Source organism: Eschrichtius robustus, chromosome 4, assembly GCF_028021215.1.
Source record: "Eschrichtius robustus isolate mEscRob2 chromosome 4, mEscRob2.pri, whole genome shotgun sequence".
Taxonomy (NCBI): domain Eukaryota; kingdom Metazoa; phylum Chordata; class Mammalia; order Artiodactyla; family Eschrichtiidae; genus Eschrichtius; species Eschrichtius robustus.
Window position 1 is genome coordinate 151,756,794 of NC_090827.1, and position 27,273 is coordinate 151,784,066.

The 27,273-nt window shown below is 61.0% G+C and overlaps 1 protein-coding gene across 3 annotated transcripts; it reads left to right on the top strand.

The window, feature by feature from the left end:
- Positions 1 to 251: 251 nt before the first annotated feature.
- FAM53A (family with sequence similarity 53 member A) lies at positions 252 to 26,545 on the top strand. Of its 3 annotated transcripts, none has more exons than XM_068542360.1 (5): positions 252 to 1,062; positions 10,535 to 10,782; positions 15,798 to 15,852; positions 17,106 to 17,815; positions 25,850 to 26,545. In XM_068542360.1, the coding sequence occupies exons 2-5, from the start codon at positions 10,705 to 10,707 to the stop codon at positions 26,141 to 26,143; spliced, it is 1,137 nt and encodes a 378-aa protein (XP_068398461.1). In that variant the 5' UTR covers positions 252 to 1,062; positions 10,535 to 10,704; the 3' UTR covers positions 26,144 to 26,545. The 3 variants fall into 3 exon arrangements, with proteins under 3 accessions (XP_068398461.1, XP_068398460.1, XP_068398462.1); XM_068542359.1 differs by having other exon boundaries at positions 252 to 1,053; XM_068542361.1 differs by having other exon boundaries at positions 252 to 970.
- The last annotated feature ends 728 nt before the right edge of the window (positions 26,546 to 27,273 follow it).

The window sequence follows — 27,273 nt, forward strand, 5'->3', positions numbered from 1 at the left end:
CCGGCCGGCTGATGGGCGGGGCGGGGCGGGGCGGGGCCTGTGTCGTGGGGGCGGGGCGCCGGCCGCGGTCCTGTTGCCTCTGAGGCGCGACGTCCTTTGAGGGAGGAGCGCGGCCTGAGGGCCGGTGCCTCCCTCGTTCAGCCCGCCCGGCCGAGCTCAGGTGCAGGGCCCGGCGTGGCCCGCGAGAAGCCGGGCCGTGCGTGCGCGCGCCCGGGGTCGTGCGCGCGCGCGCCAGCGCGGGGCCGCGCGTGAACTTGGGCCAGACGGTGCACGCTCCTGTCAGCGCGCCCAGCCCGGCCCGCGCGGCCCGATGCTTTTCCACCCGCGTCGGTGCCGAGCGTTTTCGCCGCTGCACACGGAGAGCGCGGCGGGCGGGTCGCTGAGGGCGCGGGGACCCGGGGGCTCGCGACCTGGGGTTGGGACTCCTGCCGCGCGCACCACCCCCGGACCGGCCCGGACCCCGGGCCCCCCACTCCCCGGTCCCCCTGCACCCCAAGACCCTGCCCACCTCGGGGCCCCCTGCGCGCCCCAAGAGTCCCGGGCCCCGGGCCCCCTGCGCCCCGAGAGCTCCGCTCACCCCGGGACCGCCGCGCCCCCCGAGAATCCCTGGCCTTGGGACTCCTGTGCCCCGGAACCCCTGTTCCCCAAGAGCCCCGCGCCCCGGGACCCCCGCGCGCCCCGAGAGCCTGCGTGCCCGGGGCCCCGTGCACTCCACGCGCCCTTGGGCTCTAAGGGGCCCTGCCTGGGGCGCGCTGCCACTTGCTGAACCGACTTTGGGTGTCGCCTTTGCGAGCTGTCGTCGTTCCGGTGCCGAGACGCGCGGCCTGAGCGGTTCCCGGGACTCATGTGCCTGTCATCGTGCAGCGAGAGAGAAGCAGGAAGTTGGACGTGATAAACTGTGCGTCAAGGGAGCCCAAAGGTGGACCCGCACGACGGGGGAGACCAGACCCTCCCCGGCGAACTGTGGAAGGTGATTGGAAGTGGATTCCGAAGCTGCTTTCTCTGCATAGACGAGGGTTGAGTTTCTCAGACTTTTCCTGGGAGTGGAGAGAGGTGCGTTAGGTAGAGTGTGTTTTTCTTTATTTCTACTTTATTTTCCCTTTACTCCAAGTACAGTCGCAGATCTGAAGTGTATGTCTGTGGTAAATTGACTCCAGTTGTTTGCATTTGGTCATGGGCTACCTGTACTCGACTCTGAGCTTCCACAACTTTACAATACTTTTCTTTTTAACTCAATCACTCACTACTTAGTTGAGTTTATGATGACCTCTCTGTATTGAGAGCTTTTCTTGATAGGTTAGTCTGACTTCAAGAATGGCTTCAGTTTTACAATACTTAAGAAATTTAACTTGAGCTTACAGGTTCTGCTGCTTCATCTCACTGTCGTATCAAAGCAGGTCCGAACAGGGAAGTGCAGTCTTGCAGTCTGATGGTAGAAGGCAGGGAAACAGTTTGATTTTGAAGTTCTGGCATATTACCCCCCAGTTGAAATTGAGATAGCAATTGTTCAGGAACAGTGGAACTTTTCTTTAAACTGGTCTCCTCCCGTGGTTCACTGTCCAGAGAACCATTACACCTTGGTTAAGGATCACGGGTGGGTGGCACGTGTGGTGTAAAGGGTTTGCTGTTTGGGTGGATCCCTACATTTTCTTGACTTACGTTGGATTTGGGGAGAGGAGAGGCGTTCTTGTAGCTGCTGGGAATGTGTAATGGAGAGGCTGCCAACGTTATTGTCTTTTTTTTTCCTTTTTAAGTGGGTGCATCAGGACCTTTCCTGGTTATGGAGACATTCGCTCATGCGCACCTGGGTGCACAGGGGGCAGGCACATAAGGAGACCTGTTTGTTTGCTGGTAGATAAAAGAACCAGGGCAACAGTCCGGTGTTTTTTACAGGTGCATTGCAGACATTCAAAAACAGCTTTTTTTTTTTTTTTAAAAAAAGCAAATTAAAATTTTTATGTAAACCCTTTTGGCTTTTTCTGCTGTAATATTTTTGAAAGGAAAGTGGACTTTTACAATCTTTTAAGCATTTGTTATAAGTGGTCGTAATTTAACACGTGTGCCCGGCATTTTCATGCACGTTCCTTAATTTGATTCCTTGCAGCCTCATGATGTGGCTGGTTCTTTCCCAGAGAGGTGAAGTCACGGACCTGGGAGAGCCCAGGTCGGAGCAGGCCAGCCGGGGTCTGACCCTGGGTCTTCTGTCCAGCCGATCAGAGCCCACCCTACGTCCTTTCTCAGAACGAACTTTCTGGGTGTGGTCTTTCTTCTGCAGCGTGGTGTACTCTGCACGCACTAGCAGAGAGGTAACGATCATAGTCTCCTTTTTATTGATAACATGTGAGTTTCTTCTCCTTGTTGGCTTGCAAAGGTCACAGTTCAGACACGGTTTCCGGGCAACTTTAAACTAAAACTCCTGTCGTCTAAACCCTCCAGTTGTGTATTTTAATATTAGCAAGATGTTGGTTAGTTAGGACAGGTGATTTTTGTCTTCTTTTCTCGTTTTGTTTCGAAGTCTTTTCGAAAAGACTTCGGTGGCCTTGCGCACAGTTTTTCGGTGGCACTGACACAGGGCTTTCTTTGCCTCAGACTTTCCCAGGGGTCATGAGTGTGGCACCGAATGTGCCCTGTTAGGGAAGACACCGAACCCCTGATGTGGAGTCGTACCCCAGACCCCACCAACTGAAAATCATCGGGCGTTTGCGGCGGCTGCAGTAACTTTTCCCTCGTGGCTGTGTGGAGCGTGGGGACATGGCTACTCCCCTTTCCTTCCCAGCCTCCGTGTGATGCGGGAGTGGGGACCGTGACTGGCTCCAGCAGCTCGAGGGGGACGCTTGGCTCCATTCGCTTTGCTAACTGTCACTGCTTTGGTTACTATGGCAGCACAACAAATTCACTCCAAAACTGGTGGCTTCAAACAGCAACACTCATTTATTACTGCTCAGGGTCTCAGGGCCCGGAATTTGGAACAGCTTGGCTGGCGTCCTCGTGCAGCTTGGCTGGCTGGGGGCTGGGGCTGAGCGTTCCTTCGGGGGACGTCCTGGCTCTGGGGCTGGGAAGATGTGGAGAGCGGGGTGGCTGGCCTCTCCGTCACTGTGGTCGCCCCATGCGTGGTGCCTCCGGGATGTGTCCCTAAAGGCACCAGGCCTCTGCAGCGCCCGGAGGTCACCTCGCCTCTGTCCGGCCGAGGGGCACCTCAGCTGCACCTTCTCCTGGGGGGCGCTGAGACCGGCACACAAACGGTGCTAGTTAATAACTCATGTGCAGTCAGGTTCTGAGTTTTGTTCGAGTGCTCTTGGTGAGAAAACGAAAGAAAATCTCTGAGAAGCTGGAGGTGGTGCCGCTGTGCCGGCCTCGAGCTTGTGACTGCACGACGCGCCTGGAACTGGGGACAGACGCATTGCTGGGTCTGCGGCGCCGGGGGCTCCGTGCTGTCTTTTCTGTGACAACCCCGGAACCGATGCTTTTGGGTCTAAAGTGGCCTGGCTCTGGCCTCCCTGCGCTCCGGCACCACTGACTGGGCAGGTCCTGGAAACTTTTCTCCCCGTTCCGTGCTTCAGGAGCTGGCGGGGGAGCCGCAGCAGCGTGTCCAGAGCCCAGGCTCGGGCCCGGGGTCTGGGGTGCAGCCAGGGCTGGGGCCCGGCTTGGGGGCCGGAGGGAGGCTGCATTTCCAGTCGCCCCGTCCCCCCCGCCCCCAGCCCGGGCTCCTGCCGTCTGCAGCCCGCTGTCCACGCGGATCCACCTGTCCGGCTCGTCCTCGCTGACCTCCCCGCGTGCCGGGTGGCCCGTGGATGGAGACGCCGTGCAGGCCCCTCCCAGCGTGAAAGGGGAGCAGGGTGACGGGCACAGGGGACACCTCCGGCCTGAAGCTGAGACCAGCCGAGCGGAGTTGGCTGAGGGAACCGAGACACTACAGCAGGGACAGGACGAGGAAACCGTTAGGAGGAGAGCCCTGTGCTGGGTCAGAGCCTCCGAGATGAGCCCACACGGGGGCTCACGGCGCTCGGAGGCGCGCCGGGGCCCTCGGGTTAAACGGGGGAGCAGAAATCAACATGTCACTGGGAGGCGTGGAAGGTGAGGTGTTGGCCATCGTGGAAGCAGATCGACAGCAACGAAAACGAGGCAGAGACGGACGGTCAGGGAGGGCCAGCCCAGGAGCGCAACCCAGCGCACCGGCCGTCCCCGAAACAGACCAGGGGAAGGGGGGACGGGAGGGGCTCGGCAGTGACGCCGTCGAACCTCCGAGGCCCCAGTGGCTCGGGTTCCCGGTTAAGAAGACCCTGCTCAAGGCCCCGTGCATGTTTCCCGGCCCTGGGAGACAGAAGAGTCAGAAAGTCCAGCAGGCATCCAGGGAGGAGAGAAGAGGCGCGGGCATCACACGCCCGCCAGGCACCCTGCTCAGGAAGCCACAAGGTGAGGGTGAGGCCCAGGGCCCAGCTGGCCAGCGCCACTCCGGCCTGAGCAGAGGCCGGGGGGCCAGGAGCGCACGGGCTAACGGCCGTCCTGACGTCTTTGACCAAATGAAGCTTGCTTGCCGAGTCGATAATTCTTTGGGGGAGTTTGAGGGAAGAGTTCGTATCGGCCAGAAACTTTGCGTAGGAGAAAAAGGAGGCAGTTATTAACCTGGGGAAACGGGCTCCCTGTGTGGCTCGGCTGGGGACGCTGTTTACAGTGACAGAATGATGTCGGCGATGACTTACGGAAGTGTTGGTGGGCCCGCGCTGGGAGGCGGGGGAGGTGGGGAGTTGGTGTGGGGACGAGCTGGCAAGACCTCAGCCCTGACGCTCCCCAAGTCAGAGACAACCGAGGACAGCTGTGTGCATGCACCGTCCAGCATGGACTCGGGCGCGAGTGCAGAGCTGCGGGGAGGTGCCCTGGCAGAGGCACTGCTGGTGCCCATGCTCTGCGTTACAGAAACGCAGCAGCGCTGGCTTTCAAACCTATGCGTTGCCGTGATACGATAGACGTGGCTTGTTGTAGGCTGAATTGTGTTGAAATCCTAAACCCCAGTGCCTTGGAAATAGGATTGTTGCACATGTAATTAGTTAAGGTGAACTCGTGCTGGAGGAGGGTGGCCCCTGATCCGAAACGATTGGTGTCCTTATAACAAGGGGGGTTTTGGACAGAGACACAGTGAGAGTGAGGCTGTCACGGGCCCAGGAGCTCCCAGGAGCCGGGACAGAGCCCGGAACAGACTCTTCCCCGGCGCCTTCGGGGGGAGCACGGCCTCCAGCGTCGGGAGACAATACGTGTCTGTTGCTTAAGCCCCCAGCCTGTGGCGCTTTGTTATGGCCGCCCTCAGACACTCATGTATGGCTTTACAAACGCTGTCTGACTCTATGTTAATAAACTGAAGTGAAAAGAACAGAAAAACAGAGCCACTCTGGTGCCCTTGTGGAGGGCGGAGTCCAGAGGATGAGATGGGCCAGAGCGGCCGGCGGAGAGGTCCGCAGAGTCCAGGTCGGGCCCATGCACGGGGCTGCCCGTGGAGCCCTTGCTGTGTGCGTGACACCCCTGGGCCTGGAGGGTGCCTGTGTGGGGACATGAGGGGCCGGAAGGGCCAGGGTGAGGGTTCTGGCCTCTGTCCTGCAGCCACGCAGGGTGTTTCTGGGGGTTGGAGCCCTGTGGCTGCTTCCTGTCGAGGCCAGCTGAGGGCTGCTGAGTGCGCGGGAAGGGGTGGCTTTGCTGCTGCGGCCGCCCAGGCTCACGGGGGTGGGCAGGGGGAGGAGCCCCGGGAGGTGGGCAGCTGGGTCACTGGTTTGGTTGTGAAGAAGGACGACGAGTCTGAATTTCTCACGGTGGGAAAAGTGGCTATGCGTCCATGATTGGGCCTCCTCTGCAGTGGGTCGCCTGACACGGGAGGAAGGTGTCCCCTGGGCGGGGGATGCTCTGGTTCGTGTGCCTGGGGTCTTGGAGCTTCCTGAACTGGGGCTGTGGGTGGAGTCGAGGGTCACCTGTGCTTCCAGGGGTGCCGAGGAGCCCCGGCCACACGTCTGCCTCAGTCGTCTTGGGGGCTTGTGGGACGGAGCCTCCGTTCGCCGGCCCTCAGCGCCGGGCCGGCAGGGCCCGTTAGTTCTCTCGTGTCTGGCGTCTGCGTCCAGCTGGGCCCCCAGGGTGCTGGGCTTGTGCCTCTGTCCTGGCGCCTCCTGCTCAGATTTCAGTGTTGGCTTCGTTGTCCTCCCAGCAGGCCGCCCTGCCGTGGACGGGGTGCTGCGCGCTTCCTTCTAGCACCTGCCACCGGCTGGCATTGTTCCCAGGGAGAACTTGCCTCCCTCAGGGCCAGGACGCTGTCCTGAGCTGCTCCAGCCCCGCTCGTCATGCTAACCGTTGAGCAGGGACGTGCAGGGCATTATGCATTGTGCCTGTGAGGTTCCATCCTGATCGTTTGATTTCTTATAAGGGGAGCTGGCTTGGCCTTGAGGGTTGGCACAGTGTGTCCTTCCAAAAGGTCTGCTCAAGTCCTGACCCCAGGACCTTTCCATGAAGATGTAAATTAAGATGTAGTCATACTGGGGACTTCCCTGGTGGCGCAGTGGTTACGAATCCGCCTGCCCATGCAGGGGACACGGGTTTGGGCCCTGGTCCGGGAGGATCCCACATGCCGCGGAGCCACTAAGCCCATGTGCCTCAACTACTGAGCCTGCACTCCAGGGGCCGTGAGCCACAACTACTGAGCCCGCGTGCCACAACTACTGAATCCCACACACCTAGAGCCCGTGCTCCACAACAAGAGGAGCCGCCGCAGTGAGAAGCCTGCGCACAGCAACGAAGAGTAGCCCCCGCTCGCCACAGCTAGAGAAACCCTGAGCGCAGCAAAGAAGACCCGACACAGCCAAAAATAAATAAATAAATATTTTTAAAAAAGGAAAAAATAAAAGATGTAGTCATACTGGATTAGGGTGGACCTCAACCCAGTCACTGGTGTCCTGATAAGAAGAGGTACAGAGACACAGGACACACGGGAGAGGCTGCCTGAGGATGGAGGCGGAGGGGGGTGTGATGACGACACAACCAGGGACGCCAAGGACCGCCGGCCACCGCCAGAGGCTGGGAGGGAGGCAGGGAGCGGGTGCCCCTCGGAGGCCCCAGGAGGCGCCAACCCTGCCGACACCTCGACTTCTGGCTTTGGGCCTCAGAACCCGGAGGAAGTAGGTTTCTGCTGTCCTAAGCGCCCCGTTTTCGGTGCTTCGTGGGGGCAGCCCCGGGGAGCTGGGATTTGAATCTGCATATTAGCAACCGTGAGTGGCACGCGTTCCTTCCCCAAGACGAAAATGAAAACGTTGCCCAGGACGGTCGTTCTCTTCTGCCCAGTGCTCAGCCCAGCCCCGGGCGGGCAGCTGGGTGTCCCCACTGGCATCTCTTCCTTTGTCCGCAGCTGCTGCGCCCTGCGCGCGCCGGCCCGGCAGCTGCCTGGAGCTGTGTTTGTGCCGACACTGTTTTGTTGCCTTTGCTTGCACGTCTGCAGTGGTGGCGGAGGACCATTCCACGTGGGAGCTGGCCGTGCCCCCTTCGGGCCGCGTGGCTCCTGGCGTCTGTGTCGGACGTGGCGCGGCGCGAGGGTCGGATCGGGACCCGAGGTGCTGGCTCTGACCGCCGTGCCGATGCAGATGTCAGGCGTCGTCCCCTGGAGCCCTTTTTCTGACGCAGGACCTCGTGTCCTCCCAGGGTCGCCGGCGTGGCAGGACCCCCTCACGTCCGTCTTTCCCGGCCCTGACGCTGCTGATGGCTGCCCGTCACTTCGCACAGGTCACGTCATTTGGGTTTGTCTGATTTTTCCTCACGGCTAAATCCAGCTTCTGTGTTTCTGACAGGGATCCCGTGTCCCATGCTGTCACTGTGCCCTGGAACAGGCCGTGCCCACCTTGGCCTCTGGCTCTTGCGGTGGCCTGCAGGCTTCTCTGCTGTGCGGTTCATGATGGAGTGTCTTGCAGGGAGATCCTCTGGGGCCCCGTGATACCCTGCCTCTCCTCGTGCTCCCACCCACTGGCTTTAGCTTCACTGATGATTCTTGCCTGAAACATTATGGGGTGTTTTTCAGGTGGAGATTTAAAAGACATTCCGTCATTCCGTCTACATTTCTGAGTTGGCATTCTACCAAGAGGAAGAGCTTCCCCCTCCCCGATTTCCTTACTTTTTCAATTATTTAGATCCGCGTGGATTCATGCCTCTTATTTTTTCTGTGGAGTAGAGTCCACTGGCCTCATTCGCTTCGCAGCTGCCCTGGGGGCCCTGTCACCACCCTCTGCTCCTGTCCTGATGTTCTGGCACCTGGAGATGGCCCAGCCTTCTCTGGTCCTTTCCTTGCCCCAGCCCTGGACATCAGCCATCTCTCCAAGGACCGTGGGGCCTGTTTTTAAAGTGCTAGTTGTTTTATTATTTTTTTCAAATTTTGCCGTGGCTGCTGTTACCTTTCTAGGGTTGTATGTGCCGTGTGCCACCAAGAGGGTTTGACAGGAGGGTCTGAGAGACCCCCGAGCGGTCGGCTTGGGGTGGAGGGCAGAGGAGCACGCTGCCCCCTTGCCGTCTGTCAGAGGGCAGTGCCGTGGGCGTCGGAGGCTCGGGGGATTGCAGCAAGGGAGGCTGCTCTGTCACATGTTGGGCTGAAGGGGCCCTCATAAAGCCCCTCTCCTGCGAGGGACTTCTGAGTGGGGCCCAGGTGGATTTGTGGGGAGCGGCAGGGAGAGCTCTTCTGTGGCTTGGCTGGTCCTGCCCAGGGACTGGGGGCTGGCGGTGGGCGTGCGGTGTGGCCAGCTCTGATCCGGTTCCCGGGTTCGCAACGCATTGAAGCAGAACCACTGCCGGTGCAGAGCTGCCCCCTGGGGAACTGCTGGCCCTGACCCTCCTATCTGGGCCTTGGGGTCTCCAGCTGTGCTGGAAGAGATGGCCATCTCTACTTAGGACGGGGGGAGCCCAGGGGTGCTGTCAGCGCCAAGCATGCTGGGTGCTAAAGGCCCCGTGGACGGGCTTCAGGCTGAGGGGTGCAGACGTGGACGCTGTGGATGGAGAGCGCCTCTCCTGGCCTAGAGCCAGTCCTGGGCGTGGATGGCACCTCTGGTCAGGGCGAGCTCACGACCTCTGGGTCCACGTGCTGCTGCTGGCGGGAGCGCCCCGCGCTGCCCCGCGTCTGCCGACCTGTGCTCAGTGCAGGCTGACGGTGGGTGCCTCCCCACCCCGTGGCCCGGGTTTGCTGGGACGCCTCCCTTCTCCCACTCGCGAGGATGCTGGCCTTGGGCTTACTGTTTCAGAGTCATGTTGAGGAAGCCTGTTGATACCCGCCGAGAGCACGCACACACGTGTTTTCAGGAGTGGAGCCGGGGTACTGTTGTGTTGGCGTCTTTTCAGCATCTGTGGAAATCTTCATGCGCTTTCTCCCTGGATCTGTCGGTGTGCTTTGCTAACAGGTTTTGTGAAGGTGAGTGCTCCTTGCGTTCCTGGCAGGGCCACTCGGGGTGCTTCCTGCTGGGGGTGAGGCATGTCGCTCATCCACACCGGGCTTAGGGGCCGTGATGCCGACCAGAGGGTGACTGGTGGATCTGAGGTGGGTCCTGGGCGCCTGCCGTGCGGCCTCCGCCTGGGACGGCCTGCCGGGCCCGAGGAGGCCTCTGGGAAGGCAGTCAGGAACCCGGACGCTGAAGATTCCGGAGGTTCCATCACTGCTCTCATGTTTAATTTCCAAGAGCTCTTTTATTTTTCTCTAAATGTTTCTTTTTAGTGATCTTACTGTGTAGACACGGCGCCTTCTCGCTCGGAAGCTCTCGTCCTCTGGCATCACCTGTTTTCTCCAGTTGCTGGGGTCTTCCTGTCTGTCCGCCTCTGTCTATGGCTTCCTGGGCTGGGGGCCCTTGGCAGCTGCTCACGGGCGGCAGCGGGCCACTGAGAAGGGGGTGCGTGCGTGGCGGGCGGGTGGCCGGCCCTCTCCCGTCGGCGTCTGCGGGGAGCCGGGTCCCGGGCACGGGCTCCTCCGTCTCTGCGAGGCCAGTGTCCTCCGAGTGTCCCCCCCGGGCCACTGCCAGCTGGGTCTGCTGCCGACTCTGCACCCCCGCCCCCCTCCCAGGAGGGAACCCCAGCTTCAGTTGGGGGCGGGGCTCTCACTGGCCAGGCGGAGTGGGGGAGGGGTGTCTAACTGCTGCGGTCAGTGGCCAGCAGTGACCGGTCAGCGGCCAGGTGGGTCCAGCCGTTCATGGCCAGCTCGTTTCTGGGGTCTCGCTGCTGCTGGCTGAGGACTTGGTTTCCGGCAGCTTCTCGAGTCCAAAGCGTGGCGGCCGCGCCTCCTCCCATCTGGCGCCTGTGTTTGGAGCAGGGGTGGGGAGGCCTCCCTCGCTGGTTCTCACGCGTGTCCGCCTGCCATCCTTCACCCAGACCGCTGCTTTTATTACATTTTCCGGGAGAGAACTCTTGTGGTAGTTTTCACGCGGGAGGGTCTTTGTCAGGCAGCGAGGTCAGAATATTCACGCACACAGTACTGGCGGGTGACAGTCATTAGCTGAATGGCTTTGCCTGTAATCCTGTATGATGGTTTGTTTCTCTTTGCCAGAAACAGGCACGAAGCTCTGAAGAACCCTTGGAAATGGATCTCTCGTCTTTAAAATGGAAACGTACCCTTGAGGGTTAGCTCAGAGCCAGCAGCGGCCCGGGCCTCCTGAAGCCTGATGTTCCAGAACCCCAGGGCCTGTCGGTGCAGACAGAGGGCACGGGCCCCGGACCATGGTCACCCTCATCACTGAGAAGCTGCAGAACCAGAGCCTGGATGACCTCGCCCGCAAGAGCTACGATGCCGGCCTGGTGAGCTGCCCGCCCCATGTTGGGGGACACTGCCTGGGCTGGGCCCCGGCTGGGGGGAGGTGGGGGGGAGGGGGCAGTGTCCCGGGAGGCCCCGGCGCCTTCGCAGCCCCCAGAGCCCGTCAGCGTCGTGATGGGGGGTTCTCAGCATCCTTGAAAACAAACTTTGAAAGCGTAAGCTACACATAGACGCGTATGGTCCTGGGTGCTGAGTGGGCGAACGTCCACCCTGGTCAGCAGCCGTGCCCACCAGACGCTGCCCGTGCCTCTGGGCACCGCCCCCCCAAGAGCCCCTCTTGAATTCTGTCTCTGTGGGTTAGCTTTGCCCGAGGTGGAGCCGATTTCTAGGGCCGTGTTACCATGACCTTCAGGTCACACCCCGCCTGGTTAAACTGTAGGCCCCGAGGGAGGCGGCTGAGCAGCCGCACCTGCCTGGTGCTGGGGGCCGTGCCTGAGTGTCTCACCGGGCGGGCGCCCAGCGCCGTCGTGTCGCCCGCACCCAGCCCTTGGCCTGTTTGTCGCCTGTGGTGTCCTGCAGGGAAGGGGGCACGCAAGCAGGTTTCACTGTAGAGAGAGCACGACAAGAAAAGTCCCACGTATACTTCTTCCCATCGTGACACAGATCATTTTACTTTGTGTGACTTCCGCACAAGTCTTTCTGCACAGGATACACGTGTGTGGGAAATAATTCCCTTCTGCACCAGTGGGCGTTCCACTGAGTTCCTGGTGAGGCTCGCTGATGCGTCCCAGGGGTTCCTGTGCTGTGGGTGCATAGACGTGGCTTAGAGCACCTGCTCTAACATTCACTTAAAAAAAAAAAAAGAGGAGGGAATTCCCTGGTGGCCTAGTGGTTGGGATTGGTGCTTTCACTGCCCCAGGGCCTGGGTTCAGTCCCTGGTCAGGGAACTGAGATCCTGCTAGCTGCGCAGCCAGAACAAAAAAGAAAAAAGAGGTGTAATTTACATAGTGAAAGACACAAATTACTGTATCTTTCTGAGCAAGAAAGTGCCCGTCCTCTCTATCACTGTTTGATTTTGGGCTCGGGGCCGCCCCAGAGAGCAGGGCAGCTGTTGTGGATGCTGGGGTCGAGGCGAAGCAGATGATGTGCTGGCGACAAGTAGAGTGGGGAGGGGCGTTGGGAGGTGACACAGGACCGGAATTCACTGGAGCCGAGGCGCTGGGCGGCTAGCCAGGTGGAGCCTGGGTCGGACATGGGAGTGAGAGGGTAGCAGGGCCCCAAGGCCCCAGAGCTTGGTGGGGACAGGAGCCGGTGGGGACACGAGCCCGGTGGGGACAGGTGCTTGGCGTCCGTTCTCAATGAGGGCCAGCGCTGGAGCAGAGGCCATGGCTCGGGTCAGGGGAGCAGGCCGCCTCTGCTGCAGGGCTGTGCTGGGGGCCTGGGAAGGGTGCCAGGTGGAGGAGTGAGGGGGGGGGCAAGGTCAGGGCGGGTCAGCGTGTGCTGGCCCCTGTGGACGTAGCCTCAGCGTGCTGTGTGTGTCCTCTAGCACGTCCGGCTGTGCAGGTACAGACTTGGGTTGACGGAGAGCTCAGCTTTGAAAGCCTTGAGTTTAAAAAATACTTTTTTATTGAGGTGTACGTTTCATCTACTGAAATGCGCAGATGGGGTTAGGTGTTGATTGGGTGAGTTTTCCAGTTGTGTATGCGGTAACCTTGTCACCGTCACCCCAAACGTCTCCATTGCCCCAGGAAGTCCCCTGTGGCCCCACGTGGCTTTGCTGTCCCAGAATGTCACAGAAGTGCCAACATGCAGTGTGTACTCCTGGAGACTGGCTTCTCCACTCAAGGCGAATGAATGCCCCTGGGTTCACTGTGCAGACGGTGCATCAGTAGCTGTTCCTTTACTCTGTCGAATGGTCCATGTCTCTTGTTGCCCGATACTTGGAATGTGTCCACGACTGGCTGTTAAGAATAACACCACTGACTGCGTTCGTGTGCAGGCCTCTTGTGGAAGTCTGTTCCCACTGTGTTAAGCGAAGGCCTGCCCAGAGGCCTGTCAGCACCCCAGCCGTGCCTTCTCCCTGGTCGGGAATGGTGATGTCTGCTTATGGCTCTGACCTCATGTCCCTGATGACCAGTGAGATCAGGGCCATTTCCAGTACTTACTGGATGTTTGTATGTCCTTTTTGGTGTCCTTTTGCTCATTTTTCTTTTGGGTTGTGTGCATTTTTCTTATTGCTTTGTAGGAACTCTTTGTATATTCTGGCTACAAGTCTTTTCTTGGATGTGTGTTTTTCAAATATTTTCTCCTATCCCATGGTTTGCCTTGTCACTTTCTTTTTTTAAAAAAATTTTATTTATTTTTGGCTGTGTTGGGTCTCATTGCTGCGCGTGGGCTTTCTCTAGTTGCGGCGAGCGGGGGCTACTCTTCGTTGCAGTGTGTGGGCTTCTCATTGCGGTGGATTCCCTTGTGGTGGTGCACAGGCTCTAGGCGCACAGGCTTCAGTAGTTGCAGCATGCAGGCTCAGTAGTTGTGGCACGTGGGCCCTAGCGTGCACGAGCTTCAGTAGTTGCAGCGCATGGGCTCTAGGGCATGCAGGCTTCAGTAGTTGTGGCTCATGGGCTTTAGAGCGCAGGCTCAGTAGTTGTGGCACATGGGCTTAGTTGCTCCGTGGCATGTGGGAAACCCATGTCCCCTGCATTGGCAGGCGGATTCTTTTTTTTTTTTTTTTTTTTTTAAATATTTCAGCTTTTTTTTTTTTTTTTTTTTTTAAACTTTTGGGTTTATTTACTTATTTATTTATTTATGGCTGTGTTGGGTCTTCGTTCCCGTGCGAGGGCTTTCTCCAGTTGCGGCAAGCGGGGGCCACCCCTCATCGCGGTGCGCGGGCCTCCCACTATCGTGGCCTCTCCTGTTGCGGAGCACAGGCTCCAGACGCGCAGGCTCAGCAGTCGTGCCTCACGGGCCCAGCCGCTCCGCGGCATGTGGGATCCTCCCAGACCAGGGCTCGAACCCGTGTCCCCTGCATTGGCAGGCAGACTCTCAACCACTGCGCCACCAGGGAAGCCCCGGCAGGCGGATTCTTAACCACTGTGCCACCAGGGAAGTCCTGCCTTGTCACTTTCTTAATGGTGTCTTTTGATGAACAGAAATTCCAAATTTCAACGTAGACAAATGTATCAGTGTAAGTTAGTGTTCTTTTTGTATCCCATTTAAGAAGTCTTTGCTAACCTGAGTCTGGAAGATATTCTCTTGTTTCTTCTGGAAGTGCTGCTGTTTCACCTTTAGCTTGAAGCCTGCACTGCCTGAACTGAGTTTGGTGTGTGGGGCGAAGCAGGTCAGGGTTGGATTTTCCCTTCTTGTGTGGACGTGTGGTCGGCCCAGCACCATTTCTACAAACGACCGTTTCTTCTCCATCATGGAGCACGTGGGTTTCCCGTGTTCCCATGTAACCCTAGCAGCAACCCTGCCATGTGTGTCCCACGGTCAGTCCTGTCGTAGATGGGGAGATGGGGCCCACAGAGAGGAGCCGGCCTCCCTGGTGGCAGGCTGGTCGGGGGAGCTGGACTCAAGGCCGGGTTTGCCCAGGCCGCAGCTCCGCTCCTGGCCGCGCACTGCACGGGTTGCCACCTGGCTCTGCCGCGGAGGAGGTGGACCGAGGCGGAGCCTCTGCGAGTGTGGCAGCGCTGGGCCTGCCTCGGCATGAGCCCGTGGCCTCAGCTCCCCTGCGCATCCCCTGCGAATACTCGGACGCCACCTTGTCCGTCAGGGTTCCTGCACGAGGCGTGCCACGTAGGCTGGTCCTGGGAGTCGCAGGCACGCTGTCCAGTGGCCGACCTCCCGCAGAGGCCTGGGCCCAGCCCTGCTCTGCTCCCAGCACGGCTCCGTCCAGAACCAGGGCTCCTGGGCACTCATTGGCTGGGCAGTCTGTCTTTGCACAGCCTGACTGTTGATGGGCCTCCTTTTGCTGGGTGATTTACCCAGCATTTTTATGAGAAGCAGCAAAGGATTTCCTTTCATTTTGTCACGAGTTTATCATCCTATGAAATGGTCCCCTGAGAAGCTGGAGCCCCATGACCGAGAGTTACGTGTTGGGGCGGAGGCGGCTCTGGATGTGAAAGGCAGGGAAAGGTGAAAGGCCATGTCCGCACTCAGGGCCTGGTGGGGCGTGGGGAGAGCACAGGAAGGTAGACAGACAGACAGACACAGGCGTTGAGTGGACATGGCTCCAAGTGGCCGCTCAGCCTCCCGGGGCACATTGTGGCCAAGAAAAGAGTTCTGTGGGCTCAGGCCAGGCCCCATCAGCTGCTGTGTCCCGCAGCTGCCCGCCTCGAGGGATGGAGGTCCCAGCCCGTGTGGACGCGGTCGGGGTGGGAGTGGTCAGGCTGAGGTTGCGAGGACGGCCGTGGCTTGAAGGGGCAGCAGTGGACACGCTTGTGGCTTTTTAAAAATTATTTATTTATTTATTTATTTTTGGCTGCATTGGGTCTTTGCTGCTGTGTGCGGGCTTTCTCTAGTTGTGGCGAGTGGGGGCCACTCTTCGTTGCGGTGCGTGGGTTTCTCATTGCGGTGGCTTCTCGTTGCAGAGCACGGGCTCTAGGCGTGTGGGCTTCAGTAGTTGTGGCTCGTGGGCTCAGTAGTTGTGGCTCGTGGGCTCAGTAGTTGTGGCTCATGGACTCTAGAGCACAGCCTCAGTAGTTGTGGCTCACGAGCTTAGTTGATCCGTGGCATGTGGGATCTTCCCGGACCAGGGCTTGAACCCGTGTCCCCTGCATTAGCAGGCAGATTCTCAACCACTGCACCACCAGGGAAGTCCGCTTGTGGCTTTCTGTGTCCTTTACTCAACTGAATAATTGTGAGGCTTTTAAGAATCTTGATTAAGAAAAGAAATGCATTCTGGGGTTCAGGCTTTTCTTTTTAATCACCAAGAAAGACAGTGTTGGGGAAAAACAAGTTTATTGCAGGGATAAAAATACAGGCCTGTTTCTTGAGTTGGAACTATTTCTGAATCCGCATGTGTAAACCCACAGTATTGAAACTTCTTTCTCTTCACTTTCAGTATTCTGCCCAGAAACTGAGCACAAGTGGCCACTTGTTCCCTTCTGAGACCGATGGTAAGTATTTAAAAGCCCCAGCAGGTCTTTTGGGCTGCTGTGGGCTGGGACCCCGTGAGCAGGGCCGGACGCGGAGGCTGATCCGGAGCGCGAGGCCCCAGCCGCGCCCCCTCCCTCTGCTGGCCTCTCCCTCCTCTGGGCAGCGGTGTGGGTTGGAGAGCTTCCTTTCTGGAAGCGGCCTGGCAGTGCAGAGCTGAAAGGCCCACCTGGTGGGGTCTTGTGGCCACCAGGGAAAGGACGGGGGTCCGGCAGTACGCGCGACCTATGCTGCAGCGCTGGTGTGGCGCACACCCGGCCAGTGGTGGGAGCCGGGGTTGTGCGTGCCTGGAGGGCCTGGGTCTGCCGGACCCTTTCCCTGCACCGCACGCCCCTGCCACGTGTGCCCTGTGGTCTGAATGGGAGCAGGAGGCTCGCCGCCCGAGTGTAAGTCTGTTTGCGTGAGTGTGAGTGTGGGCGCCGTGGCGCCTGTGATGAACCGTGGCTGGTGTCCGTGGTCGCAGTGAGGTGCTAGTGGTGTGACTTCAGGCCGGACAGTCCGAGTGGCATCCGGGTCTTCCCCCTGCGGCCCTGCTCACCTCCACGGTGACGCTGTGCTCGGCGCCCTCCAGGCTGCTCAAGTGTCACCACGGTCTCGGGTGGTATGGGCCTGCACTTGGCCCTGGGCACTGTCTCCATCCCACACAGGGCCTGTCCTGGCTCGGAGCCCCTCGGGCTTCCCGTAGGCCACGGAGCCGGCCCTGCCGTCCTTTCTGACTGACCATGCGTCCTCGTGACCCAGGGTCACCTGGGGCCTTTGCTTGTGCCTCTCCCAGCGGCGGGTCCTGGCCTCCATGCCAAGGCCCCTCAGCTGGGGGTGACCGCAGAGCAGCTGGGCTGGAGGGGCTGCTGGCCGCCTCCGGGCCAGGTCATCGGGGCTCTGGGCTCCCCCGGCCCTGGCCCCACTGCCCTGGCTGTCCCGCTTGCCCAGGTATGCTGCCTGCGTGAGCCCATCCATGTCGAGCTGCTGACCCCGGACGCTCGGCCTCTCGAGTGACCCTTACGCCCCCGTCTGATGGCGAGGAAGCCGGGTCTGTGGCGTCAGGGTCCCCGTGCCCCTAGGCGTCCCCACCGTGGTGCGAGCTGCGACTGTGCAGGGCAGGGGCGGGGAGGAGGGGGGTCCCACGAGCGGGGCCGGGCCCACCCTGAGGCCAGGTAGGGCCGAGGGCGTGGGGGGGCGTGCGCCCCTCACCCGTCTCTCCTTCGTGTTTCCCCAGAAGACAAGCACCCCTGGAAGGTCGTCGGTGGAGGACAGCCCGTCGGAAGCCAGGGGGCCACGGGCCCTGCCGTCCCCTTCCCTCCTGGCCCCTGCGGCCCGAGCGCCAGCCTGGGTGCGGTCAGTGCCAGGGACCTCAGGGACGGCGCAGGGCCGCCCTCAGCACCGCCCACCAAGCGACACTGCCGCTCCCTGTCGGAGCCCGACGAGCTGGCGCGCTGCCGGTCCCCATGGCGCCCCGGCGGCTCCAGAGTCTGGGCTCCTGTCTCCAAGAGGCGGTGCCACAGCGGCGGGAGCGCCGCGCTGCAGGCTGGCAGCGCCTGGTCGCCGGGCCGAGCCCTCCCCGCTGCCAGCTCCGCCTCGCCCCCCGCGCCCCGGCCGGCCTCGGCTTTGGCCAGCAGCGGCCTCCCGGCCCTGGGCCCGGCTCGGCGACCCGCCGGACCTCGCGTGCCCTCGCCGCGCCGCCGCCTGTCCCTGTCGCAGGAGCACCTGTTGCCAGTGGACGCGGCCCCACCCTCGGCGGGCAGCACGCCCGCGTCCACGCCCGCGTCCACGCCCGCGTCCACGCCTGAGCTGGGCCGCCGCCGGGGCCTGCTCCGCTGCCGCTCTCAGCCGTGCGTGCGCGCGGGCGGGAAGGGCCAGCGGAAGCGCAGGCGCGAGGAGGATGCGTGCTGGCCGCGCCCGGCCCTGGACTTCCTGAAAATGACGCGGGTGAGGCTCCCTCTCGCGTCCGGTGCAGGCGCCCCCTCCACGGGGCGGGGCGCTTGTGGGGGGATCCGCCCCGCACGCGGGCCTGGGCCGCCCTTTGCAGGGTGGAGGCGGGAGCCGTTGGTCCGGGCGTCGAGGCTGAGCGGGTGCCGTCCGACACCAAGCCTCTCCTCGCCGTCCTTCGCGGAGCCCGCCACCGATGATACCTCTTTGGAGAAGGTGTTCAGAGTTTGGGTTGTGAACCAACTTGAAGACTCTGGTGTCCGGGGTCACCGCCTGCCCCTGCCACGCTGTTTTCCGATCGCGGGCCGTTCAGAGCAGAGTTAAAGGGAAGAGCCGGTTTCCAGAGGTCTGACCTGTGCATCGTTGCGGGGGGATGGCAGGACCTTCTGGGGGTGCTGAGGAACAAGGACGGGGCTCTGGTGTGAGAAAAGGGAGAGGACGGCCTGCCGGGCCCCCTCATCACAGAGGCGGCTGTGCCTGGGGTCCTGGCGGGGGCGCAGGAGCCCACAGGGTGGGACTGAGGTCTCCGTGGTCCACAGAACCCAGGTGGGATCCAGGCTGCACGATGCCGTCTACGCCCACTCTCGACGTCACTGTCAGCTTTATCTTTCCTGACTGGTGGGTTTTCTGGAAGGTTCTTCCCAGTGGTGGGGCGGGAGCTCCCAACCCACACTTGCTGGCTGTGAAGGTTCTGCGGAGAGCTGGGGTTTAGGAAGGGGATGTCCCGAGCTTTGCCACGTGCCGCGGAGGAAAGCTGGCCGTGAGCCCGACACGCACCCCCCAGCTCCCAGTACTGCAGCGTCGGCGGGCCCTGAGGGGGCAGGACTGTGGGGACGTTCCCACCAGGGACTCCCGAGTAGGCAGGGGGAGCAAAGCAGGGGGAGCCCTCACTGCTGGGGGGGGCGTCCCAACCCCTCGGACCAGGGAGGGGGCAGGGGTAGCGTGAGGAGGAGGCGGGTGTCAGGACCACTGACCACAGATGTGTGTGGATCCAGCCTGGCACCTCTCGGGTTGCTGAGTTCTGGGCCAAGCATGGTCGTGATCACCTTGTGATGGAAAGGCTGCCGTGCAGGGCGGCTGGTGGGGGAGTGGAGAGGAGACGGTAGCTGGGGTGTGGGTGGAGCAGGGCTGAGGCGCCGCCCCACAGAGGGACAAGCCCCAGGAGGTCAGAGGCTACTTGTCTTCTGAGACGGCTCCTCCTGTTACGGGCGCGTGGCTGTGGTCCTAGAGCTAGCTCCCCTGCGCCCCTACCACGTAATTCCCGGGCCCGGCAGTCCCGTCCTGTGTCCCCTTCCTTCTCCAGCCGTCCTGCCCCAGGCTCCTGACAACCTCTCTGCTACTCATCGGTGTCTGCCTCTGATTGAACCCTGATGTCCCCAGCAGAGCCATCTCTGAAATGAAAATATAAGATAGTGTATCAGTCATCTGTTGCCTCGTAACAAACAACCCACATCTAGCAGCGTAAACAGCACACGTCTGTGCTATGTTCTTGTGGCTTGGGCGCCCAGGAGCGGCTCAGCTGGGCGGTTCTGCTCAGGACTCCTCGAGGTCATGGCCGTGCTGTCGGCCAGGGCTGTGGGCACCTAAGACTGGACTGGGGCTGGAGGAGCCACCTCCCAGCTCCCGCACGTGGCGGAGGTTTGGTGGGACTCGCTGGAAAGCCATCTGGGCCTGGGGTGGATGTGGATTTAAACAGACCCGCACCCACTTTTTCCAGTCAGGATCTAGTAGGGTTTTCTGTTTCTTCAGTTTAAGTATTTCTGGGGACTTGTCTGTTACAGTTAAGGTTTCAGTTTGGGGTACAAAGTTGCTCATTGTATTTCTCAGGCCTTTAACATCTGTAGTCTGTACTTTTTTATCTTTAATGTGAATGATGAAATGTGTGTGGCTAGGAACATTGTAAACAAATCACAACGGCTGACTGTTGAGAAGCTTCTGGTGAAGAACCGTCCCCTCTTGCCAGTTCTGACCCTCATTTTGAGGGGTGGGGTCAGTTCCGGGCTGGGTGCAGAGGTCAGTGCCCAAGCTGGCCCCTCGGCCGGGCCGGCAGCCCCTGCGTCCCTCAGCAGAGGACACGACTGTGACCTGTGTGGTCTCACACCACCTCTGAAACTGAATGCCTGGGTTTCCCCACCACACGCCTGCCATTCTCTGCACATGCCAGCCGAGTGTCCAGCAACTCAATTCACTTCTGACACGAACTGCCTGGGGTTAGTGCAGACCCTGCAGGTCAAGGCTCAGTCCCACAAGACGGCCCCACTTCAGGCACCAGCCCCAAGTCCAGGGCCTCCTGTACTTCCGACCAAACAGCTATAAACAGGGGGTTCCCACGACCCCTCCTCAGGCTCCATCATTTGCTATAACGGCTCACAGAACTCGGGAACCTTATTTACTGACACCTGTTTATTATAAAGGCTACAACACAGGAACTGCCAGATGGAAGGGATGCGTAGGGCCAGGCATAGGGAGGGCGCGCAGAACCTCCACACCCTCTCCAGGCGCACCACGCTCCCAGCACCTTGACGAGCTCACCTAGGAACCCCACCATTTAGGGGATTTTATGGAGGTTTCGTTACATTGGTGTGATTGATTAAGCCATTGGCCACTGGTGATTAACTGCCTCCCTGGAGGTGGAGGTGGGGTGGGCTGAAAGTCCGGCCCTGGAATCCCAGGCTTGGTTCCCCTGGTGACCAGCCCCCATCCTGAGGCTGCTGCGGGGTCGAGTCGTGTTGGCGTGAACTCGGGTGTGGTTGGAAGGGGCTCCCCCAGCCCCGTCACTCGGGGAACCCTGAGGGGTTCAGAGCTCTGAGCCAGGCACCCGCAAGAAGACCAAGTATGTTCCGTACTCCGTCACAATGTTACAGCGTACCTAGAAAACGCGATTATTTCAAACGTCAGGGGAGTGAGGTGACAGTGGCCAAGCGGTCACGGGGTCAGGGCGAGGTTCGGGCCTCCCTGCGTTTGGGGTGGGGCCTGTAGGGCGGCAGGCCCGCTGGGGCGTGCTGCGCGGGGAGCGAGCGGAGACTGTCGCGGGTGTTTGCTGCGGCTGCAAGCGGGAGGGCCGAGCACTGTCTGCAGGGGTGACTGGAGTCCCTGGTCCCAGTCCCCTCCCCCGGGCTGGCCGCGGCGGTCACCGGGCTCTGCGGGCGGCTGGGGCATAGAGGACCCGCCGTCACCAGGCGTCCCCTCTGCACAGGATGTCCCCTCGGGGAAATGCCCGTCACTCAGCCTGGGAACCTGGCGAATTCTGTCCGTTTGTACCTGGAGACCCCCAGGTTTCCTGTCCCTTAGTCTGTCTCCCTTCCACGAGGCTTCCTAGGGGCGGGAGGAGCCCCGAGAGATCAGAGTGCACAGGCCCCTGGACGCGGCGCTGGGGCCCCACGCCCGTCCGAGGCCGGCTCCCACCGGGCCTGCCGCCCGCAGCTGCCCGGAGCCGCCAGGCCTGGAAGCTTGCCGGTCAGCTGGGTTCCCACTGCTTTCTCACAGAAGCAGCCTCTTGGCTCTTGTCCTTATTTTTGTGTCATGCACACAGTGCCTTAGAGACTGTGGCCGGAATGCGGCTGTGAGCCTTCCCTGGGGAGGGTCCCCCACGAGGCCAAGGCGCCGACCTGCCTCCCCAGTGGCCACAGGGCCAGCCGGGTCCTGACTCCCAAGTCTCGTGTGGATGTCACTGGGCCAGTGAGAGGGCGGGGGGCCCGGGACCGAGAGGTCGGGCAGTCGCGGCCTTTTCACGGTCTCCTGGACTGAGGGGGGCAGAGGATGAGCAGCTGGAGCAGGGTGGGGGGAGGGCACCTTGGGTGGGTCCCGCAGAGGCAGGGAAAACCCGGGGGGTGGTGGTTGATCTGCAGCTTCTGTCTTTGTGAGGCTTCTTTCCTGTCCACATGTTTAAAGTTCGTTTTCTGAGCAGCTTGTGTCTGCCTTTCATTTCGTCCTTTTTATTCGTGCTTTAGTTTCTCCCAAGTTGAATAAACAGACCATCTCATGGTAGATGTACTCGTCTAGTCTGCTTTAACCTGTTCGCTTCTCCCGATCGACTGTCGCGTGAGCGTATTGCTTTAGACAGACGTGGAAGGTGATGAATGTAAAAACCGCGCGTGGTGGGTACACCCATCTCTCTTGCGGAGGGGATGCTGTTACCGCTGTGGGTGGCACTGTGGGTGGAGGTGTGCCCAGCGGCCTCGGGGCCACGCTCTGTCCCCTCTTCTGAGAGGGTCAGTGCCGGGGTCAGGCGAGGTGCCAGACACGCAGGGCCCAGGGCGCGAGGCGTGAGAAAGGCTGTGCTCGTAAGGCCCCCGTAGCCCTGTTGCTGAGGTCACCATGGGGCTCTCGCTGGTGAAATGAGGGTCCCCGGGCGCTGCAGGCCGCCCAGCGGGAGACACCCCGGTGCCATCCTGGCTGTGCGCCCTGGTGACGGCCCCCCCCGGCCGGTGTCTGGGCCTCCGGAGAGACCCAGAGACAGGTGGCCGTCCACTGCAGAGTGGACTTGCCAACCCCAAGACCCAGGGGTCAGCCTTCCTTGTCACCATCTCTTTCAGCGCGTGGCTTCTTGAGGAAGGAGGGGGGTGGCATGGATTCAGAGGCCTTGCACGTCCTCTCCCGTTGCCCAGGACCGGCCCCTTCAGACTCCAGATGCTGCCCTCAGCTTCCGGGCCCCGCACCGTCCCGTCTGGTCCTGGTTCCCCAGTCTCCTCTCTGTCCTCCAAGCATTTCGTGAGGACAGACCTCGTGTGTCTGTGTTTGTCGGTTATGCCGGGTCCTTGGGGGCCAGTCAGGTCCAGGGGCTCCCGCATCACTGGGGAGATGATTTCGGGGGTGTGATTTTCTTCAGTCTGCCTTCTGGGGCCCCTGTCCTCAGAGGGTGGACCTCCTGACTGGTCCCCTCTTTCCCTTTGTCGGTTCGCAGATGGAGGATCTTATCTCTGGGTGTTGGTGGTCTGGTTTGGGGGATGTTTTCTTTGTCCTGCATCGCCTATTTCCTCCAAACTGCTTCCTCTTTTGGTTTATCCTCACTGCTGCCTTACATAGAAGATGCTGTCCCCAGGTGTTTGGTAAAGTTCGGAAGCCTGCCTGCGTTTAAGACGGGGACCCAAAGGCCGATCGGCGGCCCCATGCGTGTGGGTGTGGCCCTTCGGCCGTGAGCTTTTTGTGGGTTCCTGGTACCCCCCAAGTCTTCACCCCAGTTCCAGAGAGGCCTCTTCCAGTGCTGCCCGGGGAGGCTGGGAGCCCAGACGGGGTGCCGACCCTCAGGCGGCCCCCGTTTCCGCATGTGTCCTGCTCGTGGTGGACCCCCCCCGTCCCCCCAGTCTGTGGTGTCCACCGGGCCGGCCTCCCCCCGTGGCGGGTGAGGAGGGCTTTGGCTCGGCCAGGTCGGCCGCGGTGCGTGTCCGGGTTCCTTTCCTCGGCTGGAGCCCAGGCTGGACCCGCGCCCGGGTGCTGGGCTCCAGGGGCTCCGGGCAGTCGGAGGCTCCTGCCTTGGCTGTGGCCGTGGCCTGTGGGCAGGGCCAGCTCTGGTCTCGAGCATGGACGCTGGGCTGTGCTTCCAGGAGGAGACCTGACGAGCCTGCGGCTGGGCCGGGCCGGCCGTTTGCTCGCAGGATGGTGTCTGTTCTGCTTTCAGAAGCTCGCGGCTCAGTCTCAGGGGGCCTCTTGGCTCCGGCCGCGGAGAGTTGAGCGCGAGCTCTTGCCCGCGTAAGTTGGGTGGTCTGTGGTGGGCGCGTCCCCCAGGCTGAGTGTTTTGCACACAAGGTGAAAGACCCTCTAAAATTGAGGGCCCCTGATTCAGAACTCAAAGTTTTGACCTTTGATTGTTTTTTAAAAATAAATTTATTTATTTATTTATTTACTTATTTACGTTTGGCTGTGTTGGGTCTCTGTTGCTGCGTGCAGGCTTTCTCTAGTTGCGGCGAGCTGGGGCTACTCTTCGTTGTGGTGCGTGGGCTTCTCATTGCGGGGACTTCTCTTGTTGCGGAGCACCGGCTCTAGGCGTGCGGGCTTCAGCAGTTGTAGCACGTGAGCTCAGTAGTTGTGGCGCACGGGCTTAGTTGCCCCACCGCCTGTGGGATCTTCCTGGACCAGGGATCAAACCTGTGTTCTCTGCATTGGCAGGAGGTTTCCTAACCACTGTGCCACCAGGGAAGTCCTGACCTTTGATTTTTGAAGATATTTTCTGTTCATCTGCTTAGATGCAGGTCACCGTGAAACAGGAGCAGGACCGTCCAGCAGCGAGGGTCCCACCTGTCAGGCCAGGCCCCGGCCCAGATCAGGGTCGCTGTCTGGAGCTTTGTGACGCCCCTTTTTGGGCGCTTCAGTGTGAAGAGTCAGTGGCTTCGAGCTGTGCGTGGCCTGGGCCGGGCGTGTCCAGAGCTGCCGCATTCACGCTTGAGCCGCAGTTGTGGTCGTAGACAGGCCTCTGTCCTGGCCACCGAGAGGACCTTTGGGCCGTGATCCTCCCGCCAGCTGTCAGGTTACTACCGTCTGGTTAGGGGTTCGACTTCCACGCTGTGAATCAAAAGGAGAATTCTGTAGGTGGAGATGTGAGGAGGGACACGTCGGCTTCTGTTGCCGTGGGTGCAGGGCTGGGCCCGCCGTGCTGTGGGGTCTGCGTATGAAAGTGACCTTGACTGTGGTGTCCACCTTGATTTGAACGAAGAAGAAATTATCTCACGCGTCCTCATTTTGTGACCAGGACTTGTGGCCAGTTGTCAAATCTTCAGAGACTTGATCCTTCAGTTTTACTTCTTGCGGGCTCACTCATTACAGTAGAACAGCAGCGGAAATAAGGCCGTTGGTCCGGTGGAGCTGAATGGCACCCCCGAAAGCGCTGGTTCCAGAGGGAGATGCGTGTGTGGTTCTGGGGGGCCTGTTCCAGGGAGACGTGTGTGCAGGAGCCTGACCGCGGGAGGCCTGGGGGCACCCTCGCCCTGTGGCCGCCACCCCCACACACGTCGCCACGTCGGATTCTGCCAACGCCCTGAGAAGCCCCGAAGCACGCGGTGACGTGTCTGCGGGGCAGGGTGGGCAGCCCAGGGGTGACGCCTGGGCACGCCGTGGACAGCACGTGGCACTGCACGAAGCTGCGGGACCAGGAGTTCATGGCGGCGGGAGGGTGCTGGCCACGCGAGGGGCTGCTGCTGAGTGCACGGCCCGGTCAGCACCCCGAGGGTGGACTGGGGTGGCCTCCGGGCCCTGGGCCCCTGTGGGACAGCCAAGGAGAGGGGCCACCGAGCGGGTGGGGCTGTGTCTGCTGTCAGGGGCAGGGCTCTGGTCTGGGGGTGCAGACCTCTGGTCTGGGGGTGCAGACCTCTGGTCTGGGGGTGCAGACCGGGGATGTGCTTGTTGGGGGGCAGGGCCGGGGCTGGGGGGAGCTGGCCACGGGGGCGGGGGGCAGCGGCAGACCATCGGCAGAGCGGCTCTCAGCTGGGCGCTGTGGGCCGGCCGTCCGGGGGCACGGTGTGGGGAGATGCCCGCCAGGCCGTGGGGGGTGGAGGCTCAGGGGAGGCCCCCTGCGTAGAGTGTGCGTCTCAGGCGTTCTAAGGTGAGGACAGTCGCGGCGCATTGGTGTTGAAAGCGGAACCACTGGAAGAGGGAGGGCTGAGGGGAGAGGAAGGTGGGCACCGGGGGTGGCTGTGGGGCTCGCCTGGCAGGAGCTGGGGACCCTGGCAGGGGTCCCCCGAGGCAGGCTGCGGAGGTGGGCGCCGGGTGGGCTGACGAGCGGGGCCGTTGTTGCGTGAGGACCCCGGACCTCCGGCCAGTCCTTCCCCGGGTATTTGATGGGATCGTGGACGCACCTCTGGCCTCGAGTCCCCGGGCCCCCATCCCCCGTTGCACCGGGTCTCAGTGGGGCCGTGGCCCTGGGCAAGGCAGGGGCGCGGGCAGGCAGGGCTCTGAGAAAGTGGCCCCGGGGGTGGGAGGGCGTGTGGTGGGGCTCCGGGAACCGAGGACACCTTATGTGACCTCGGGGACCCCTCTTGGTGGGATGCCACCCCCCCTGTGGCCTCCTGGAGATGCTTCAAGCCCGTGTCTTTTCTGTTGCAGACGTTAAAAAATTCAAAAAGCCTTTGCTCCCTCGATTATGAAGACGAGGATGAGGATGACACCCGAGTGAAGACCGCCGTGTCCTCCCCACGTGACCCGCACGGCCCCACGGGCATCGCTGTGCCAGGCCCCGGCCCCGCCAGCCCCAGCCCGGGGGTCTGGCGCGGGTGGGTGGCCGGTGAGGGCGAGGGCGGGAGTGGCGGGGACCCGAGTGACTGGGACAGCGCTGGGGAGGAGGGCGTCTTCCCCCTGGGCCGCGGCGAGCTGGACCTGGAGCAGATCGAGAACAACTGACTGGCAGGCGGGGGAGCCCCGCGAACGCGCTGTTTTGAACTCAAGGTGTCGCTTTGATCCAGTCTTTCCTAAAGAATTGTTCTGTATTTTTACGGCTTTTACGGTTCCGAGAAAGCGTCTCTATTTTGAAGTGAATTTTCGTGAGGGCATTCTGTTCACAGGGTCTGTGCACAGGCCCTGGGGTGGGTTTGTGTTCCTTTGGTGAAATGCCTGCTGTGAAGGGCACTGCGCGTGGTTCAGCTGCCCGGAGACCCCGGGCGCGTGGCCGGCCCCTCTGTGGACGCGGTCGTCGTGTGCTGGGCTGTTGGGAGCAGGGCCGCGTCGCTGAGGACTTGGGACGGGCCGTGAGGACGTGGTCCTGGCAGCCCTGCGCTGTCACTTCAATAAAAGGCGTTCATTTGCTTTGCAGCGTGGCTTCTGCTTCTTGCTCTTCTCACCAGGTCACGCAGGCCTGCTCGGCCTCGGATCTCTTTTTGTTCATTCTAACTTAATAAAATCATAGGCTTTCTACCAAAGATGTTGATTTAAGGAACTTTGGGGAAGAGGAAGGAGTTTGCGATAGCGAAAGGAAACGTTTATAATCTTTGGAGAAATATTCTTGGTTTTCTTTCCTGAGAAAATGGTCGTGGGGCCCTGTTGTTAACTGGAAGCGCCTTCTGAACTGGTTTGGGCTTAGCTGGGGGCCGGGCAAGGCTGGGAAGCGTGCTCTTCCCCACGGGCTCCCCTTGGTCCTGCCCTGCGAGGTGCGGGACAGGGTCTTCCGGCGCTGCGCAGCCGCCTGCCGGGCACCCACCCACCTCGTGCCTCTTGGGAAACTCAGCAGCACCTGTTCTGACACATTTACTTGCAGAACTGAAGTGGCGGTAAAGGCTTCTTTTCCCATCAATGTCAAAGAGGTCTTTCTTCTCTTAAAACCTCGGCGGCAGCCTGAGGGCCCCGCTGTCCTCAGAGGCACAGTTCGGCTCCTGGGTGTTCTCCTGGGGAAGTGGGGGGTGGATGTCTGTGCCTCAGACAGACGCAGAAGGGGCCTCCTGCCTTTTCTGAACAGTCCGCCGCTGGCTGGGCCCGTCTGGGGTGTCACCTGGACAGCGGGGATTTGGAAGCTGCCCGGATTTTTTGGAGTTTTTTTT

Coding starts and splice junctions, on each gene's coding strand:
- FAM53A (XM_068542360.1), top strand. CDS start 10,705: ATGGTCACCCTCATCACTGAGAAGCTGCAGAACCAGAGCCTGGATGAC. Junction 10,783..15,797: donor AGAGCTACGATGCCGGCCTG/GTGAGCTGCCCG, acceptor CTTCACTTTCAG/TATTCTGCCCAGAAACTGAG. Junction 15,853..17,105: donor GTTCCCTTCTGAGACCGATG/GTAAGTATTTAA, acceptor GTGTTTCCCCAG/AAGACAAGCACCCCTGGAAG.